The sequence below is a fragment of the Phyllopteryx taeniolatus genome, chromosome 4, assembly GCF_024500385.1.
Source record: "Phyllopteryx taeniolatus isolate TA_2022b chromosome 4, UOR_Ptae_1.2, whole genome shotgun sequence".
In the NCBI taxonomy this organism is placed as follows: Eukaryota; Metazoa; Chordata; class Actinopteri; order Syngnathiformes; family Syngnathidae; genus Phyllopteryx; species Phyllopteryx taeniolatus.
In genome coordinates this window covers 17,166,984-17,185,227 of record NC_084505.1, presented here as the reverse complement: position 1 = coordinate 17,185,227, position 18,244 = coordinate 17,166,984, and the positions used below count along the sequence as shown (strand labels likewise).

The 18,244-nt window shown below is 40.4% G+C and overlaps 1 protein-coding gene across 7 annotated transcripts in view; it reads left to right on the top strand.

Annotated features, from left to right (window-relative positions):
* Nucleotides 1-772: 772 nt before the first annotated feature.
* The window catches only part of rptor (regulatory associated protein of MTOR, complex 1), a 155,452-nt gene continuing 137,980 nt past the window's right edge, over nt 773-18,244 (top strand). For 3 of the 7 annotated variants that reach the window (XM_061770031.1, XM_061770035.1, XM_061770030.1), the window contains exons 1-3: nt 1,788-2,194; nt 2,275-2,446; nt 16,672-16,774. In XM_061770031.1, the coding sequence (XP_061626015.1) occupies nt 2,193-2,194; nt 2,275-2,446; nt 16,672-16,774 (277 nt within the window). In that variant the 5' untranslated portion in view covers nt 1,788-2,192. Of the gene's footprint in view, nt 1,379-1,786; nt 2,195-2,274; nt 2,447-16,671; nt 16,775-18,244 lie in introns of those variants that run through there. The other 4 variants (XM_061770036.1, XM_061770033.1, XM_061770032.1 and 1 more) reach the window with 3 other exon arrangements.

The window sequence follows — 18,244 nt, the reverse complement described above, 5'->3', positions numbered from 1 at the left end:
CCACCTTAATGAGGATAAGCGGAAAATGAATGACTGAATGAATGTTAATAATAATACAGGTACATCTCAATAAATTAGAATAGTGTCAAAAGCATCATTTATCAGTTCAGTTCAAAAAGTGAAACTCATTATAGAGATGCACTACAAACACTGAATCATGAAATATTTCATGATTGTTTGAATGTATATATAATTTGGATGGTTATAGCTTACAGCAAACGAAAACCCATCTACAGTAAGTACAATATTATGTAACAAACACTGAAAATTATTTTTAATGTAGAAAATAGGCAGGAATTTTCCCTCTGTTAAATGAACCCTAAGTATGAGTACGGAATTTTTTTTTTTTTTTTTTACCAAATATTTGTATTTTATATTGAGATGTATCTATAATAATTATCATAATAATCATTGGACTGTCTAACTAGCTTTAGGATGTTAATGTTTCACCATAAATTGTATCGGTGGATACATGCCCATTTTGAACTGACGGCTACGCTAAGCTTGGGAGGCCAAAGTCGTCAGCACATTCCGTGTGTGTACGGCAAAAAAAAAAAAACATTGTGGCGCATACGGTTGCATTAAATGCTGTACAATAACGACAAGGGAACTGCGAGTCCCTTTCACATGAAAACATATCTTCATACTTTTATAAAATATTGTGTATTGTTAGCATACGCTTTGTCGTTGACAAAGTAGTAACCCTCATGAAATCGTGAATCATGAATCGAGCAAGTTATGACTTAATTACAGTGGCCATGCATCGCCTTCTAACGGAACGTCGACCTTCCTAAAATGGCCGCCACGTAGGCACGTTGTGTAGCCTGGCGGCTACAGCGCAATGCGTATCTACTGTCCATAGCTGTGTTTCGCTGCCTGTGGCGCAGGAACAACAGTGGTGACGTAAGATGACAGGTTCGCGCAAACAGTGCATTGTGGGTCGAACCCAAGATGGCTGCGCCCTTGCAGGAGTGCTGATGAAGTGGTTCTGTGGTGAATTTCTCAGGATTGTGTGTGATTTTCGCGAAACCCAGTGCACAAAACTGCCTGATAGCCACACGGCTTGTGGCAGTGGAGCATAGGAGTGGACTCGTTGTTAAGTGGGTGCGGTGGCTCGCGTGGCTGTGGCAGACTGTCCGTGTGGAGATGGGCCTCGTCTCCAGCCCCTTCCCATAGCGAAGAGCCGTGGGGAGAGGAGCCACAGATTCCCCTGCAAACACGCACCGGTTCAACTTGGATTTGACGGGTTTGACATACTGTACAGACTGTGGACGCTGTCCTACAATTTTCTCACCGGAATTGTTTGTGCTACGGTATCTGTCATCGTCCGGAGACGAAGAGCTTCCCCAGCCCGAGTAGATCGTCCCTCCACGCCGAGGTCTGCACACATCTGCACGCTTCGCGGTCAATTCTGCACATTCTGTCATTTGGTTGTCCAAGCTAACCTCGCGTATTCAGTGGCAGAAAGAACTGTCAAATGAAGCTAACATTTGGCTAGGCGGCAGATTCCCCCTCTGTGAGACTCATGTCAGCGTTGACTTCACGTTTAAACACTATTTCACTTTGCCAAAGTCATCATGTACATTATATTGTTTACTAAAGCGGGGTTGCGTGTGTAACACCAAGGCTGCTACAAATAACTAAGTGGGCATCCTGCCAAATACTTTAGTTAGATTCAACGCCTGTGTTTGGGCCAATTACTGCCCATTCTCAAAATAAGATTAAATATGCGTTTTTGAATAATTGAGATTTGAGCACATTGGGGACCCAAGTCAGCTTGGATAGATTCTGGAACCTGTTAGTGGTGGGGAAAATTGATCATTTGAACTGTATAACTGTGTGTTGATAAATTGCATTGTTACTGCCTACTGTAATTTGCTATTGTGTTGTTTTCTAGTCAATTTTAGTTGTAAGAGGTTATCCAAATAAGTTATATATAGTTGAACAATGTGCTAAGTTAAGTGGGCCTTTGTGTGTGGGGTCGGTATGTCCTCCTCCTTTTAAACAGCCTAAAGACTTGTATATTTGGTCGGGTTGCCCTTAAGCAAGGCTCTTAGTCTCACAAACTGCTCCAGGAGTGTGACACTGTTGAGCTGCCGCTTCTCTTGCTCTGCACTCTCACCCAAGGCTCTAGGATAGGCTCCAACCTTCCTATTCACCTGAACCGGAGACGCTTACCATGGAAGGATAGAATGTTAGTTTACTAGTTCAGCTACAAGATGTGTGTTACGGACAGCATGTGTGTTACTGACATACATACGTTCTCCTCTGTAGGGTCCTGATGAAAATGGATGCAGACTTGTTACACTCACCAGCTGTGGGCTTCGCTGAGGAGGAGGCTGACATGAATGACTGGGAGCTGCCCCTGGCCTTCATGAAGAAACGGCACTCAGAGAAGATAGAGGGATCCAAGGCCCTTGCACAGAGTTGGAGGATGAAGGACAGGGTAAATATCTTCTTTTCTTCCATCAAAATCTGTGCTGTGCTCTGGTGTGTGACGGCAGGGGCTCTTTGTCCTGCAGATCTTGCATGTAAAATTGGTCAGGGTGTTTCTTCAGGCAGCATGGCGAGGGTAGTGGTTAGCCTGTCTGCCTCACAGTCAAGAGGGCCTGGGTTCAAATTTTGGCTCAGGCCTGCCTATGTGGACTTTTCTTCTTGTGTGAGTTTTCTTTGGGTACTCCTGCTTCCTTCCACTTTCTATAAACATGCATGTTAGGTTAATTTAAGACTAAATTACCCAAAGGTATGAATGTTCGTGTGAATGGATGTTTGTAGATGTATGCCTTGTGATTGACAAGTGACCAAAGTTCGCTGGGATTAGGCTCCAGCTCACCCTATGGATGAGTTGTATAGTAAATCCAAAATGTCAATCAATAAATTAACCACCATTGATTAATATTTCACAACAAAACTGTCACTGAGCATAGCATGAATAAAACGTGCAGCTTCAATACAAAATTAACATTTGTCCCTGAAAAGGTGAACACAATCCTTAGGCTTTACATGGTCAGGATTTTTGGGGCCGATCACTCGGTTTAAAAAAACGATCACCGATCCGATCACAAGATGGACCAATGTGTCTATTTAAATGACTTGTTCATTTACTGTATATACTTGTGTACTTAATTGCTCAAAAAATTAAATTTACAATAAATAAAGTATCTTTGTCCAGTTCAGGGTGGACCCCGCCTCTCGCCCGAAGATAGCTGGGTTAGGCTCCAGCACGCCCGCAACCCTAGTGAGGATAAGCGGTACAGAAAATGGATGGATGGATGTTCATCTATTTATGCCAGTAAATGAATGGTCTTCTATTAGATGGAAGGAAGTACATACAGTAATTCACGTATTCACGTTTTGTGGCATTTTTGTTTATTGGTGTGCCGTGAGATTTTTCAATTGTAAAATATGTGCCTTGGCTCCATAAAGGTTGGAAATCACTGCTCTAGTCAAGTAATGTATTCTAATCAGTCAAGTAAAACCAACATTACAACATGACGGAAATAGTGGGTGCTAATTTACTGTAATTAAATTACACACACACCAAAACTGATGATTCGACAGAACGCTCCATGTTTACTTACAACCGTTAGTGCTAGCACTAGCTTGCTAGGCTACATAATGTTTTGTTGCCTGCTTGTGAGCCGTATCGTATTAAAAATACGTGAACATACCTCAAGCAAGCCTTAAACGAACATAATCTCCCGAGCACCGGTGACCACCAGCACGTGTTTTTTTCCCCTATTTTGTTCTCATAATACATGCGCCGCGACGTCGTCGCCATGGTAGCGAGTATACCCGGTTGCGTTTGAGTTGACAAGATAAACCCCAGTGATTGTAAAAGACGAGATGCGGTGGTATCGGAATACAAGATTTTATTGCAGTAGTCTGAGAGTGCAATCGTGAAAGAGCAAATTTGTCTTGTAGTCTGATCCAGGCATTACGTGTTGTCCGTCTCAAATGTGTTGTCTGTCCCACACTGCTGACATGTTTTTTAAAAATAACTTTATTGGTGGTCAGATATTTACAGTTCTACGTCAAAAGACATGCGACAAGGCTAAACATAAACTAGCTTTTGGATTCTAATATACTGTACATGATGGCGACACCCAATAAATGTCTTTTGTGGAGTCATTGATCGGATCGGCAAATTATGACATTAAAGCAGATCAGCCGATCAGCATAAAATGCTAATTATGGGCTGATACCGATCAGGCCGATCAGATCTTGGAGAAAATGGCCATTTAAACACAACCGTTAATACATTTTAATCAAACATTTTAAAATGTTCAACAATGTAACATTATTAAATTAACAAAAATATTCTCTTTAGGATTAATATGTAACAACTAAACGGTCACTGAACATAGCATGAATACAAGGTTCTGCTGCTATACAATATTATCTTTTTCTCCCCCTGAAAATGTAAATTGAATCCCACATACAGTACGTAGCGCAAGATATACACACGTTTTGCAAGTAAACTACGCCTGTCTACATTTTCACGCTTTAGGCATGACCTGTTACGAGTTACAATGCCATCTCCTACATTGAAAACCCTCCCTGACTCATAGCAGGAATAAAGGCGTATTCCTGGCTATACAATATTATTCCACCATTTCATTCTGCATACACAATAGAAATGGATCAGCATGTTGATTCAAAACGTACAAGCAGGCACAATGTTCAGTGCGATCGACTCCGTGATGAATTATTCCGCTTATCTTGTCTGGTCTTGTCTTGTCTGGTCAGCAGGAGTTTTTGGGCTCCCTTTTGGTGTTCTTCAGAGACGTGTATTAAGCAGACGTTTGCTGCTGCTGCGTGTCTTCGTTTTAAATGTTGAAATAATTGGGCTGTGCTACCCCCTTTAGTTTCAGCGCCTTTTGAACATACTTTGCACTGGACTGGTTTTTCCTCATTGTGTGATGCTATAAACTTGAACTAATTTAAAATTACCGATGAAACTGCCTCTTTTGGAAACTAGCTCCTCTCTTTGTCGTCCGCGTTATCAGTAAACAGTGTGTATTAGCAGGGACACGCTTTGAACTACGGAAGCCACTGAAGGGGAAAAAAATATATATTTTGTGGAGAAAAAAAGTCGGCCTGCCCCAAAACCTGATGAATCATTTGTATTGATCAGAACCCCAACTTGGGTTCTGGGTTTCACAGTGAGATCATCCATGTAACCACTTATAGGGGGTTGCCTAATTACATTTTTGGACCTTGGCTTTTTTTCCCCCAGCAGCTCTTGCCTGAGAGGTTCAATCCCATGATGATGATGGTGGGGGAGATTGTACAACTTGTTGCAATTCCTTTTTCAAGGCTTTGACACCACCTAACAGTGTCCCGGTGAATTGGTAGGGGTTGTAGGGAGAGCAAAAGAAACCATTTAACCAATCCATCCTCTTTTTCGAATGCTTTCCGCTTTTCAGAGTTCGTAGAGACGTACTTGGAGTTGACTGATCAGATTGTTGATGCCTTCCCTTTTATCAAGTGGAGCGCTATAGAACTTTTTGTTGAGTGCCTTAATTTCTTCACTTAAGTTATGAATTTTTCTCTCTTTCTCTTTTTTTATCTCTTGGCTGATGTGTAGTGTTGTTTAATATTTTATCCTCAATTCTTGGGCCAGTTGAGTTGTTCCCCTGAATGGTAGGTTTGACTCTCTGGAGTGGCATCAGGTGGGTCCCCCCTGAAGCCTTCAGGTAACACAGGTGCTTAGGGATCTCCAGTACTGTTGGGTACTTCCTCTCTGCAGTTCTCCTGCATCCGCTGTGAACTGGATCTGTGACCCCTATTTTCCACACTTGCTTCTGACTATGTCTATTTTCCAGGCCTGTTATTATTGAATAAAGTAATAAAACACAAATTTGTGATAAGTGATTATAATGCCATTATTATGGTGTCATTCCTTTTGGCCTAACTAGTTGCCTCTATTGGCCGTAGAACTAAAAAGAAAACAAGTTGGTCCATTAATAACTATGTTCCACCACAACGTCAGTACCTTGGAGGTGTTTTGTTGTAGTTATGGCTAGTTATCCTGTAGGCTCTAGGTGTAAAATGTATTTGAATGTTAAGCATTTTAGTTGTAAGCCAAAGGTCGCGATGCATTTTTGAGGGAAGTACTTTCAAATAAATCATAATGTGAACACATCCATTCCATTCACTGATCCACATATTTTTTTCCCCAAGTTCAAATGATTAAAGCTAGAATTTCGGGTCGCCTTACAGTGGTACAGTAGGAACCAAGGTGTAGTTTTGTTGTAGAGTTGGGGCTATACATTATTGGTTAATAGCTTGTTTAAAAAGGGCTGCAATTTCAAATGTATTCTGTAGGCATTTTAAAGATATGGCTAAACTTTGCAAAGGCATTTTGCACATGGTATTGAATTCTTTATCAGGTTGGTTGTTGAGGACATTGAGGGGTGGGTGGTGCCTTTAATTTGTCACATTTCAATTCACTGATGATACAAAACATGTAACACTGAGCATAGGGTGTTCAGGCATGGTTTCCTTTTATGCCTAGGTCAGACGAGAGGATTTTAGCCCCGATATTGGCCTGATTAGCTATCGTGGGCGATTTCCCAGAACGACAAAACTTCTTGTAGTGTGACATAATCCACGACCAACGATTTGTCCCAACGATGGCACTACGACGCCAAAATGAAAAGTCTAGCATGTTTGATTTTTTTGGATATCTTCTGTGAAGTGTGACATACCAACGACAACTCTCCGACAGCGTACCTTGATGTCGACCAATAGAGTTGCATATTGTAACCGGCACTTCGACTTCCTTGCGAGCCGTATTGTATTAAAGTACGTGAACATACCCCAAGCTCTTCTTGAATGGACAGCCCACTCCCGAGCAATGGTGACGACACCACACGTTTCCTCTTTTTGTTCTTTTCCCCCCCCAAGGCAATACATTAGTGTGATCCATTGTTGTTAACATCGCCGCGGTAACGGGTGTATTGGGTCGCGTTGACCGGTTACAAATTTTCTGGTTCTGCCTCTCTGACGGCGGCACGGTGGAAGACTGGTTAAATCGTCAGCCTCACAGTTCTGAGGACCCGGGTTCAATCCCCGGCCCCGCCTGTGTGGAGTTTGCATGTTCTCCCCGTGCCTGCATGGGTTTTCTCCGGGCACTCCGGTTTCCTCCCACATCCCAAAAATATGGATTGATTGGAGACTCTAAATTGCCCGTAGGCATGACTGTGAGTGTGAATGGTTGTTTGTTTCTATGTGCCCTGCGATTGGCTGGCAACCAGTTCAGGGTGTACCCCGCCTCCTGCCCGATGACAGCTGGGATAGGCTCCAGGACGCCCGCGACCCTAGTGAGGAGAAGCGGCTCAGAAAATGGATGGATGGATGGATGGATGGATGCATGCGTCTCTGACAGTGGTTGATTTGACAAGATAAAGCCCAGTGATTGTAAAAGACTGGTAACTGTGGTATCGGAATACAAGTCGTGTAGTGTTGCCACTGTCTGACTGAGATACGGCAAGATTTTATGGCAGTAGTCTGACAATCGTGAAATGACCAAATTTGTCTTGTAGTCTGATCCAGGGATTAGAAACTATGGTAGTCTGAATTGCTACCGATAGTAATGCCTCACAACTCAGAACATTATCTGTATGATAGGTAATGCCACATATTCATAAATACACAGAGGAGTGTCACATTTTCATTTTAATGTCCCTCTTCAGAAAGCAACTCTTGTATGGTCAGTATTGAAGTGTGTAGGAGTATAGAAGAGCTGAAACAGACTTAAATGACTCATAATTTCATGGCGATGACCCACTATTTAGTGGACATTTATGCTTGTTCCCTTCACACAACAATGAAAAGGTGTTGTGTTCTATTTAGATGCCCACATGCTCGGTACATGAAGAACAAGATAGATAGATGCAAGATAGTCCTAGAGTTTATATAAGGATATTCTGGCATTCATTACACTCGTTACTTCATTACACTGTGATAATAAATGTATGTGCTTCCATGCGGCGTGTCATTCCTTCTCAGCTGCTCTTTACTGTTCATATACAGTTTCGGGCTTGTAATTGCTTGAAATGATTTAAGACAGCGAGTGAGAGTGCAGTGAAAGGCTTATGTGTGGACTGCAAATGGCATTCAGATTCTGCTGTTGCAGGCATGTGCAACCCTAACCCTACAAACACAATATGCATTGCTTTCACAGCATGATGGTGAAGTGGCAGGCTGCACAATTGCATTACCTACTGGTTAAAATTGGGTCTTCCCCCCCCCCCCCGTCGGGCCAACAGCTAAGGTTTGAGGTGCGTGTTTGCTTGCAGTTATGCTCTTTATGGCTTGCACTCCGTGTGTTTGGTGATTATGTGTGTGGTCGTTGAGTTTGCCACGTAATCACTGTAAGGTTCCAGCAATAGGAGGAAGTCAGGTCTGTAGCTACAGATGATGGTTGGCTTGACATTGCTATGCTGTTGATTGCAATATTATTAATTCACAAAAGATTAATCAATGTTTATAATCCTTAATGCTTACAGATTGTTCTGAATGTGTGGATTGTTTTTGTTTTTTGTCCTACACAGTAGAAGCCTGCGTGTCATAGTTTGTTTTTGTATCTGTTTTCTGTCCAGCACTCAGAGTGAACATGATGCAGTGTTGGCCTCTTAGCTCAGACCTTGACCTGAAAAGATACAGAATGTAAACTTTGGTTGCATAGGATTTGGGCTTTATGGATTTACATGTTATCAGTGGAAAATGTAGATTGTGTAAGGATATGACTGAAAATGATTAGTAGAGGTCCTATGATGGTACTGACATATGTCATTTCGAGATTTGGACAGTGGCATAAGAATGCATTGTAGATGTTTGACTGTAGGATGAAATCGAGTTGTCAACCGAGCTCATTGTAATCATGTGGAGACAGAAGGTCTGTACTTCATTATCTTCTGCATCATTACTTGGATTCAATCAATGTCCACAGTTCATTAGACAGCTTTGACTGATGTATTTGTAAAATATATAACATCGTTACAGCCTTGATATCTCATTTGAATTGTTGCATGTGGTGAATATATTCTGAGTGAACATAGTATAACACTGGTGCGGTGATGGCAAATGAACTTGGACCTTGACATTAAAAGATACAGTATGTAAAATTTTGTCACATAGGATTTAAGCTTAATTGTATCGCTACTATAGTATAGCTCGTAAATTCCAGCTTAAGTATCTGAACGGTGGATCCATCACTCCACGTCAAGAGTTTTGATGGTGATGATGATGAAGAATTACTGTAGCGGTGCAGTCCGGTGTAAAACAATGAACATTTGACTGCACAGCAAAGCGCAGGATTGACATTGATACACTTAAGTGTTTATTTATTAAAAACTGCTGGATTCACGTCAATCACGTCAACACGAACTGGAGGTCGTAGATAGGTTCAGCAATGTTCTGCTCAACTGTCGTTACGTATTCCACTGGTTTTGATACCGTGTTTAGTTCTACTTTGACAAAAATATCATGGGACAAAGCGGACATGGACGCCGCCATCCTGTCTATCCTCTGCCGCTGACTGTCAATAACAAATCTAACGCGGTTGCTGTTAGATTTGAGATTGGATGAGCTAGTGTGTGTAGCTGAACGTCCGCCTAAACACACAACAGCCTTTTGCCATGGAAGTTTGGTTGAGCGGACAACTAGTTTGTTTCTTCGGCTTGGTTATTGCTGACTGCAGCTGTTGGTTGTTTCATATTAAGAGATGCTACAATACAATAAATATCATGCATCTTGTTGACAGTAGTTCGGCACTAAAACAAGAAATGTTTACCTGAATTTTTTTTTGCCAAAAATCGTGAATAGGGGAGTTTTTCTATGAATAAGGGAAAATAGGTTCAAAAATAAAATGCACAAATGTGTGAATTCGAGAATGCCGAACGCCACTGAATTCTGCTGACCTGTTGCTCACAACTTGAAATCACGTGCCAGAGGGAGATCGATGCCCGCCACCTTTTTAATAACCTTATTTGTTGCAACCCTCTCAAATGGAATAATCAAGGGCCATTGATTATAGCTTAGCTAGAGGCTGTGTGCGATGGGACTCTTAAAAGGCAGCAAAAGAGAACAGCTGTGAAGTCCCCTAGAGTCCCGTGCAATTATTAATGGGTGTAGGACAGCTGTCAATTATGATAAGCAGGGTTTGTGCTAGCTGTCACATGCAATGTCCTCAGGCATGTGTATGGACACTTTCAGTTGCAAGAAAATGTATGTTAAACCCTTTGGAATTTCATTGGTGCCTTACCTGGATTTACAAGTTAAATTCGTTCTGTGACCACATTTAGGCTCAAAACATTCGTATTTTAAATCCTCTTTCCCCATTGAAAATGAAATGAATCTGTACCAGTGCCCCCAACACATATTTTTGTAATGTTTGTTAGTAAGAAAAACAGCAATCCTCAGTGTTGTACTTTATAAAAACATACACTAATAATTATAAAAAACAGTTGTAAGATAATCAGTAATAATAATAATAATAAGTTATTAAAAGTTTGTCAATGATATAATTAAGTGGGCATTGTGTTGCTCATTCTGATGTGCACAGTTTGGCCACCAGGGGCAGTACAATATATACAGAAATACTACACGCTCTGCACCAACACCCCGGCATTCTTTGCCCAGCCACAAATTTCAATGTCTTTAAGTACACATTAACATGCATGATCGCCTGTTCTTATATTGTTTAAAATCAAAACGTAAGTATTTGAACCTGTATATTTTTTTAATATCTTGGTAATGATTGCACCATAACAAGGTATACTTCTCGTCTCAGTCTTATTGTACTTGTGTATTGCGACAATAAAAAGCCATCCTAATATAGGACCAGGTTAATATCCATCCATTCATTTTCCATTCTGCTTATCCTCACTAGGGTCGCGAGCGAGCTGGCGCCTATCGCCACTAACTCTGGGCGAGAGACAGGGTACACCCTGAACTGGTCGCCAGCCAATTGCAGGATACAAATAAATAAACGACCATTTGCACTCACATTCACACCTATGGACAAGTTAGAGTCTTCAATTAACCTACCTTGCATGTTTTGGGGAACGTGCGAGGAAACCGGAGTACCTGGAGAAAACCCACGCAGGCACGGGGAGAACATGCAGACTCCACACAGGCGAGGCCGGATTTGAACCATATTCCATATTAATAATAATTCCATATTTGTCAGTCTTGGGTGCTTGTTAAATATTATTTTTGAGAGTTTTTAGACAACCATATTAGGTACTGTTATGAAAGCCAAGTCTTTGACATTTTACCTACAATGTCAGTCGCATTTTTTCCTCTCTCTGCGGATTTGACATTAATATGTCTCTAAAGGCTGCTGTCATTTCAGGTTTTGTATTTTAAAGGGCAAACCTGCCATGGTTTCTAAGGCTCTCTAAGCAATATATCTTAGACACATGATCGCTACAAGATATTAACGTAGATGTTTTGTTCCCCTTACATTATGAATAGAAGTCATGTTTGGTTATCTGCATTTTTATAGTCAAGCCTGTTTTTAAGTAGGCACCCAAAAAAAATTACGTAGTGTCCATTCAAATGAGAAACGCAGAACTTAAGTACACTTTTGCATTAACAGGAACTGAAATAATTTGTTATAAAATGCTCTTTTATCTGCAAAAGCATGACAAGCATTTTAATTTGTATACTATACTATACTATACTATACAATACAATACTATACTATACTATACTATTTTGGACCCTCCAAACCACTGGCAATATTGTTTTGGATCAGATTTTGTTTTCAAAGAGATCTTGAGCTGTCAGGGAATCCTGTATTTGATGAAAGTCTCCAGTTTATTGAAGACTGAAAGAAGTGCACATCCTTTCTACTAGAATATCTCCCAAGGGTTGCCTTTTTTTGTGGTTTAATGAACTGACTCCCTGGGCTTGCATTTGATCCAGAGATACGGTTACAAAGACATTTATATTCAAATCATCTTTTGGTTCCTCCAAACATAGAGAAGAAATGACTTTTGGCTCTTCCCTGCCATGGGTCGTATGATTTGTTTGGCACACTTTTTATACGCCGGATCGCTTCCGAACTTAACCCACCCATTTCTGTCTGGGCTTGGGACTGGCACAGGCAAATACCATCTAATTTTCTAAGAGGCTGTTTGGAGGCTCATCTGTAGATAACATCTTTGTAATCTAAAATAGGTAGTACATTTAGAGCTGAATGCAATCAGTCCCTTTCGCGCGGAATAGGTTCATGAAACACCATGCAGGTAGGCAAAAGGTAAGGCGAATAGGTCAGGTATGGTTGAGTTGCTGTAATGCTGTGAGACTGTGCTATGTGCGTGTTTCGGGTCCAGCTATGTCCCACTTCCACAATGACCTTTTTCCTCAGTGAGAAAGTAGAGTGCACCTTAATTACCTAAACAACACCAGCAGTCCTAACCTTCCTGACAGCTCAACAATACACAACACACACATAAACACCCCTCTTAGGTCTTCGTATTATACTGAGGCTGGATCACTACTTGCAAAAGGTCACTTGGCACTCTGTGTATAAACTGTCATATTGTAATTGGCAGAGGTGGAGGACCAGAGTCACGTGACTTAACTCGAGTCAGTTAAGTTCTCAATTTTAGGACTTGTTACTTGCTTGGTGAGATTCGTGAGACTCAACATGACTTACGTGAACTGTCTGCATTTTAGAGATGGTGCACTGTTTGTTTTGTTAAAAAATAAATAAATAAATAAATTATTGTGTAGTGCGCACAAACCTGGGAACCCACCAGTATGCTGTGATGAGGAGTGCAGTCCTCCGTAAGTTTCATGGAGGGGGCTCTGAAGAGTATTACATTTGAATTCAAAGATTAGGATTTTGACAAAAATCTGGAAAAAGAGAATGGCACCATGCAAGTTTTGCAAATCAAAGATGAGACACAACTACTACAACCTCTAACTTCATCCCTCACTATTAAACCCACAAAACAAGACAGGGAAGCTACGTTAACTTCACAGTCGGCAAACTCAACGACCAAATAAATGTACCCCCCAAAATTTCGACTTTACCAAGGGCTAACTGAATAAATAAGCTATTACAAACTTAATGGAAGCAAATACAGATAATGCATAAAACGCAATCACATTAGGCTGTGACCACCGACCTTTCATTTGAAAATCCGCGCCAGTACAGTGAATTGTCAAGGAAGGGTCAATCTTCATTGTTCTGCTTGACCATTGGTCAGTCATGCACAAACTGCAAAGAACTCGACAGTTGTGATTTCCTGCTCTATTTACTGAAGGGTTGAAGTCAAAGCAGCCGCTTACCGTGACATGCTGCCCATATGTTTGCCCCCTGGTTTGTGGCTCACTAGGTTGCGGGCACTGCTGCAAATGAAGCACTTTTCACATGCAGCAGTGCCCGCATTTTACATGTAAAAAATCGCGGACGATCAGCCTCATTTAATCGTGGCAGCCAAAATCACGATCACGATTAAAATTTGATTAATTGTGCAGGTGACAAAAAAGTAAGACGATGAGATATACCATAATCTTTTTTTCTGACTTAAAAGATATATTTTCAGACTGTATGACATTTAGGGTTGCCATTTATTTAGGGAACTGTATAAATGCATATGGGCACGTGTCATAGTGATTGGGACCACAGTTCTTTTGACTGCGCTAAATCACTAAAATATGTCCACTAAAATGATTTTTCTAAAGATTCAGTCACTAAGTTCAGTACTTCATCATACAATTAATGATTGAGCCCAGGTTCATGTTCACTCTGTAAACGCATTCACTTATTCATGGGTGGTGCATTGACAGACCATAGTATACAGTCATTCACGATAGACACAGCTTGACTTTGAGGGTATACATACACTTACAATACTGCATGGTGAACGTGAGTTTTCTTTCCTTTATAATGTAGAGTTTACTGAATAGAGTAAACTATGAAAGGCAGGGAGATTTTAAACAAACAGCTCAACCCAGTTAATAGCTACCATAGCGCTCTCACTCCGCTAGCTCTCGTCATCTACCACGCTATTGCGACATTAGTCATTCGAACTGCTAGAGGACTCTGCATCTTTTTGCACAATTGTCAAAAAAATAAAATAATTTGTACTGGCATTACCAGATAACTAGCAACCCTTTCTTGCTCAGTGACTGTTTTTCTTAATGTCTTTATGTCTCAAAAGTGTTCTCTGTCAATTGTCTTGTTGTCGTACTAGAGCGGCTCCAACTACCGAAGACAAATCCCTTGTGTGTTTTTTGGACATACTTGGCAAATAAAGATGATTCTGATTCTGATTCTCAAGTCAGATCGTGTATTGTAATCAGTCAGGTCAAACCAACATTACAAGACCGAAATAATGGGTGCTAACTTACTGTAATTAAATTAATTTATTTTTAATTAAATGACTTCACCCACACCAAAACTTTAGAGCATGATTCGACAGAACGGCGGCATGTTTACATCCAACCGTTCGTGCTACCGCTAGCTTGCTAGGCTACATAACATTTTATTGCCTGCTTGTGAGCCGTATCGTATTAAAAGTACGTGAACATACCTCAAGCAAGCCTTAAACGAACGTCCTCTCCTGTCCTGAGCACCGGTGACCACCAACACATGTTTTCCCCCATTTTGTCCTTATAATACCGTCGACTCGCTCCACTCTTGTTGTCGTCGCCACGGTAACGAGTCTATCCGGTCACATTTGAGTTGACAAGATAAAGCCCAATGATCGTAAAAAACGGGATGCGGAATACAAGATTTTATTGTAGTAGTCTGACAGTGCAATCGTGAAAGAGCAAATTTGTCTTGTAGTCTGATCCAGGCATTACGTGTTGTCTGTCCCACAGAGTTTTTTTTTTTTTTAAATAACTTCTTTGGCTGTCAGATATTTACAGTACTACGTCAAAAGACACGCGACAAGGCTAAAAATCAACTAGCTTTTGGATTCAAATATACTGTGCACGCGGCAACGTGCAGTAAATGTCTTTTGCGGACGTCATTGATCGGATCGGCGAATTATGACATTAAAGCCGATCAGCATAAAATGCTAAATATCGGCTGATACCGATCAGCCCGATCAAGTCGGTGTAAAGTCTAATTTGCAGGGTACACGTTTCCATAGTTGGACTCTGTGATTGATCTGTTTGGAACATGTGAATTAATTAGCTTTTGTACTTTTAAAGGCAGACAAGCTGGTGCAATATGTTGGTCCCTCCCATTTGAATGACATACTCAAAAATACAGTGTAAATGCAGTACCACAAATTGCCCCCCTCAAAGACCAGACAATAAAAGCTAAAGTAAAGATATGTTGCAGAGCTGTTGTATTATACTGTACTGGTTTGATTTTTGATGGTTGGATTATATTGCCCATCTGGTTTGGGATTTCTTACGGATTCTCTGGACGGAACTGCAGAAGCGTTGCTGGTAAAAGAGACTCTTGGGTCACCTCTAGCATGATACATTATGGATAAGTAGAGAAATAAATGGATGAACAGATGACTAGTAATTTCATAGCTGTAGGTTGATTAGAATAGATGTAATATCCGATATTCCTCGTAGTAGATACTGTATTTGCTTTCATTTAATGTACACTGAAAATAAAGTCTGAGTATAGGAATTTACAGTGGATATCAAAACTCTACACACCTTCAAATGACAGTTTTTGTGATATGAGACACCAAATATTACTTCAAATCTTTTTTCCGCTATTATTATAATTAATCAGTTTATTTGAAAGGGGACAATGCAATTTCATAAAACACATGAAGTACACATGGTTAGAAAAGCCAGAATTAGCCAGAGGTTTGTGACCTATAACCTGTGCAACTTCGCTGAAAAAAAGAAGAAATATTTTCAAGGAGGGAATTAAAAATAAACAACAGCGATAATGTTGTTGCACAAGTGTGCACACCCTTATAACTGTGGATGTGTTCAGTATTAACCAATCACATGCAAACACATTCAAATGTTAAATGGGAGTCATCACATATCTGCCACCATTTAAAGAGCCTCTGACCTCTGATTAACACCAGATAAGGTTCAGATGTTCTGGGAGGCTTTTCCTGTCATTTTTTGCTTTCTAGAAGAAGCATGGAGTGTTTGTGCTAAGACTGAATGGTATTCGGAACTGTTCATAATTCCCTCCAACTTGACTAAGGCCCCTGTTTCAGCCGAAGAAAAACAGCACCAAAGCATGTTTTTTAGAGCTTTATTCTAAAGTTGAGTAGTTGTGAACTCCTGTGCTAATCAATTACTCTTCCCTTTTAAATGTTGTAAATACTTGGGTGGATGTAAAACAATCCCACCAAAACCTAACAGTACATTGTGATGTCACTGTAGCATGTGATTTTAGTTAACATTCTAACATTCCACAAACAACAAACACTATTTTGTGGCTCTGTAGTTTTCACTGTTATGAAGATGTTATGAAGATGTTGGTTTCTGGTTTATTACCAGTACTTTCTTTGCTTGTTTCTTGGTTTGTTGTGTAGTCATTAATGTGTGACTTCAAGATCAAGGTGATTGTGCCACACCATTTCATATATGAAAAGGTGTTTGATTAAGATTGTTCAGTAGACTACTAAGATTCTGTGCCCTATACAATCTAAACAATTGCAATTGGTGATCTGTTTGTAAGATTATTATTATGCCGTTCCCCCGCAGATGAAGACGGTGAGTGTAGCGCTGGTGTTGTGTCTTAATGTTGGAGTGGACCCCCCAGATGTGGTCAAGACATCACCCTGCGCCAGATTGGAGTGCTGGATCGGTGAGTTTTACTTTAAAATTCAGGAAAAACTATTGAAATGGATATGCATGTGCCTTACTTAAGCGTGTTGCCTGTTTTTCTTTTTCCTTCTCTAGCCTTCACTGTTCCCAAAAGTTTGACAGGTTCAAATTGGCCATGGAAAAACACACACATTATGTAAAATGTAATAACATTTTGCAGCATATTCCAGAATGCAGGCTTTTCTTCAAAGAAAGGATGTGATAAAATATTATGTAGTACTACATGCTGACCCTGTGACTGTAAGGCAGGTAGGCAGACCCTAATGAATTCGCACAGGCAGGTTACAGCTAACCATTTTTTAGCCTTGGCAAAAATAAAACCAAGTTTCATGTAAAAAAGTTGAAAATGTCAAAACACGTCAATCGTAACGCTGTTTCCCCATACAATTAAAATATTTTTCTTATAACAAACCAGTTTCAGGTTCAAACAATTAAAGCATGCCTAGTCAGATAGTCGGTGGTCATCCATACATTTGCCACATGGGGGGGAGAAAAAGGAAAATATTCTTGGGATCTCAATGAAGAGATATCGGATGTTAAGCTACGTAGACCGCCAAGTGTTAAACCATGAACACTGAAGCTCTGCTGAGATAAATGAACTTTTTATATCTAATCAAAGCAATGAATGCATGTTTTTGGAACATATCCAGAAACCTCAGAGGACAATGTTAGTTTTTTGTTAACAGCAGATAGTATCCAAAGTTGATGACTGATTCTATCAAAGAATGAAGACAGTGCTTGTGTGTCATTGTATTAACTACATGGGCACATGGCCACACTTCGTACTGCCATTTATAGAGCTAATTCAAATCATTTTTACATGAAATAGCAAATCATTGACCACAGTCAACTTAAATTCTCTAAATCACATTTGTTAAATTAGTAATTAGTTAGGTATATAATTATCCATCAAACCCATACGTGTACTTGTGTGCTGTTGCATTTTGAACAACTCTATTTCTAGAGTACTTTAACAACCGCAGCTGTAACAAAGTGCTATACATACAACATAAAAGACAATAATTAAAATAGTAATGCAATAATAAATCAAATATTATTTTACAATTAAAATATACAAGCGTTTCCTTTACATTGGTATTTACTACAGGAGGTGCAGAGTTTTATCCCCCCTTGTTGCACATTCTGTGTGAAGCTGTTTGGAGATGAAAGAGAGGAGCAAGATTGAAGTCTCCAGCGACCAGTATGAGGGCGCAGAAATCATACATGTCTACGGCTCGGACAGCCAACGTTTTCTACAATCAGAGTTTGAATGCAAACAAACAACAGTTTTCCAATAGTTTGTCCGTTGGCGATTAACACGGATACAGAATTATTGGTTCAACGGTCCTGTCGCATTCAGTCCACTCTCTCTCAGTTCACTTTACTTAATTTCAGTGCTAGCTCTTGTCCCTCTCCATATCTTCTCCGGGATGCATTCTCAGCTGGCTCC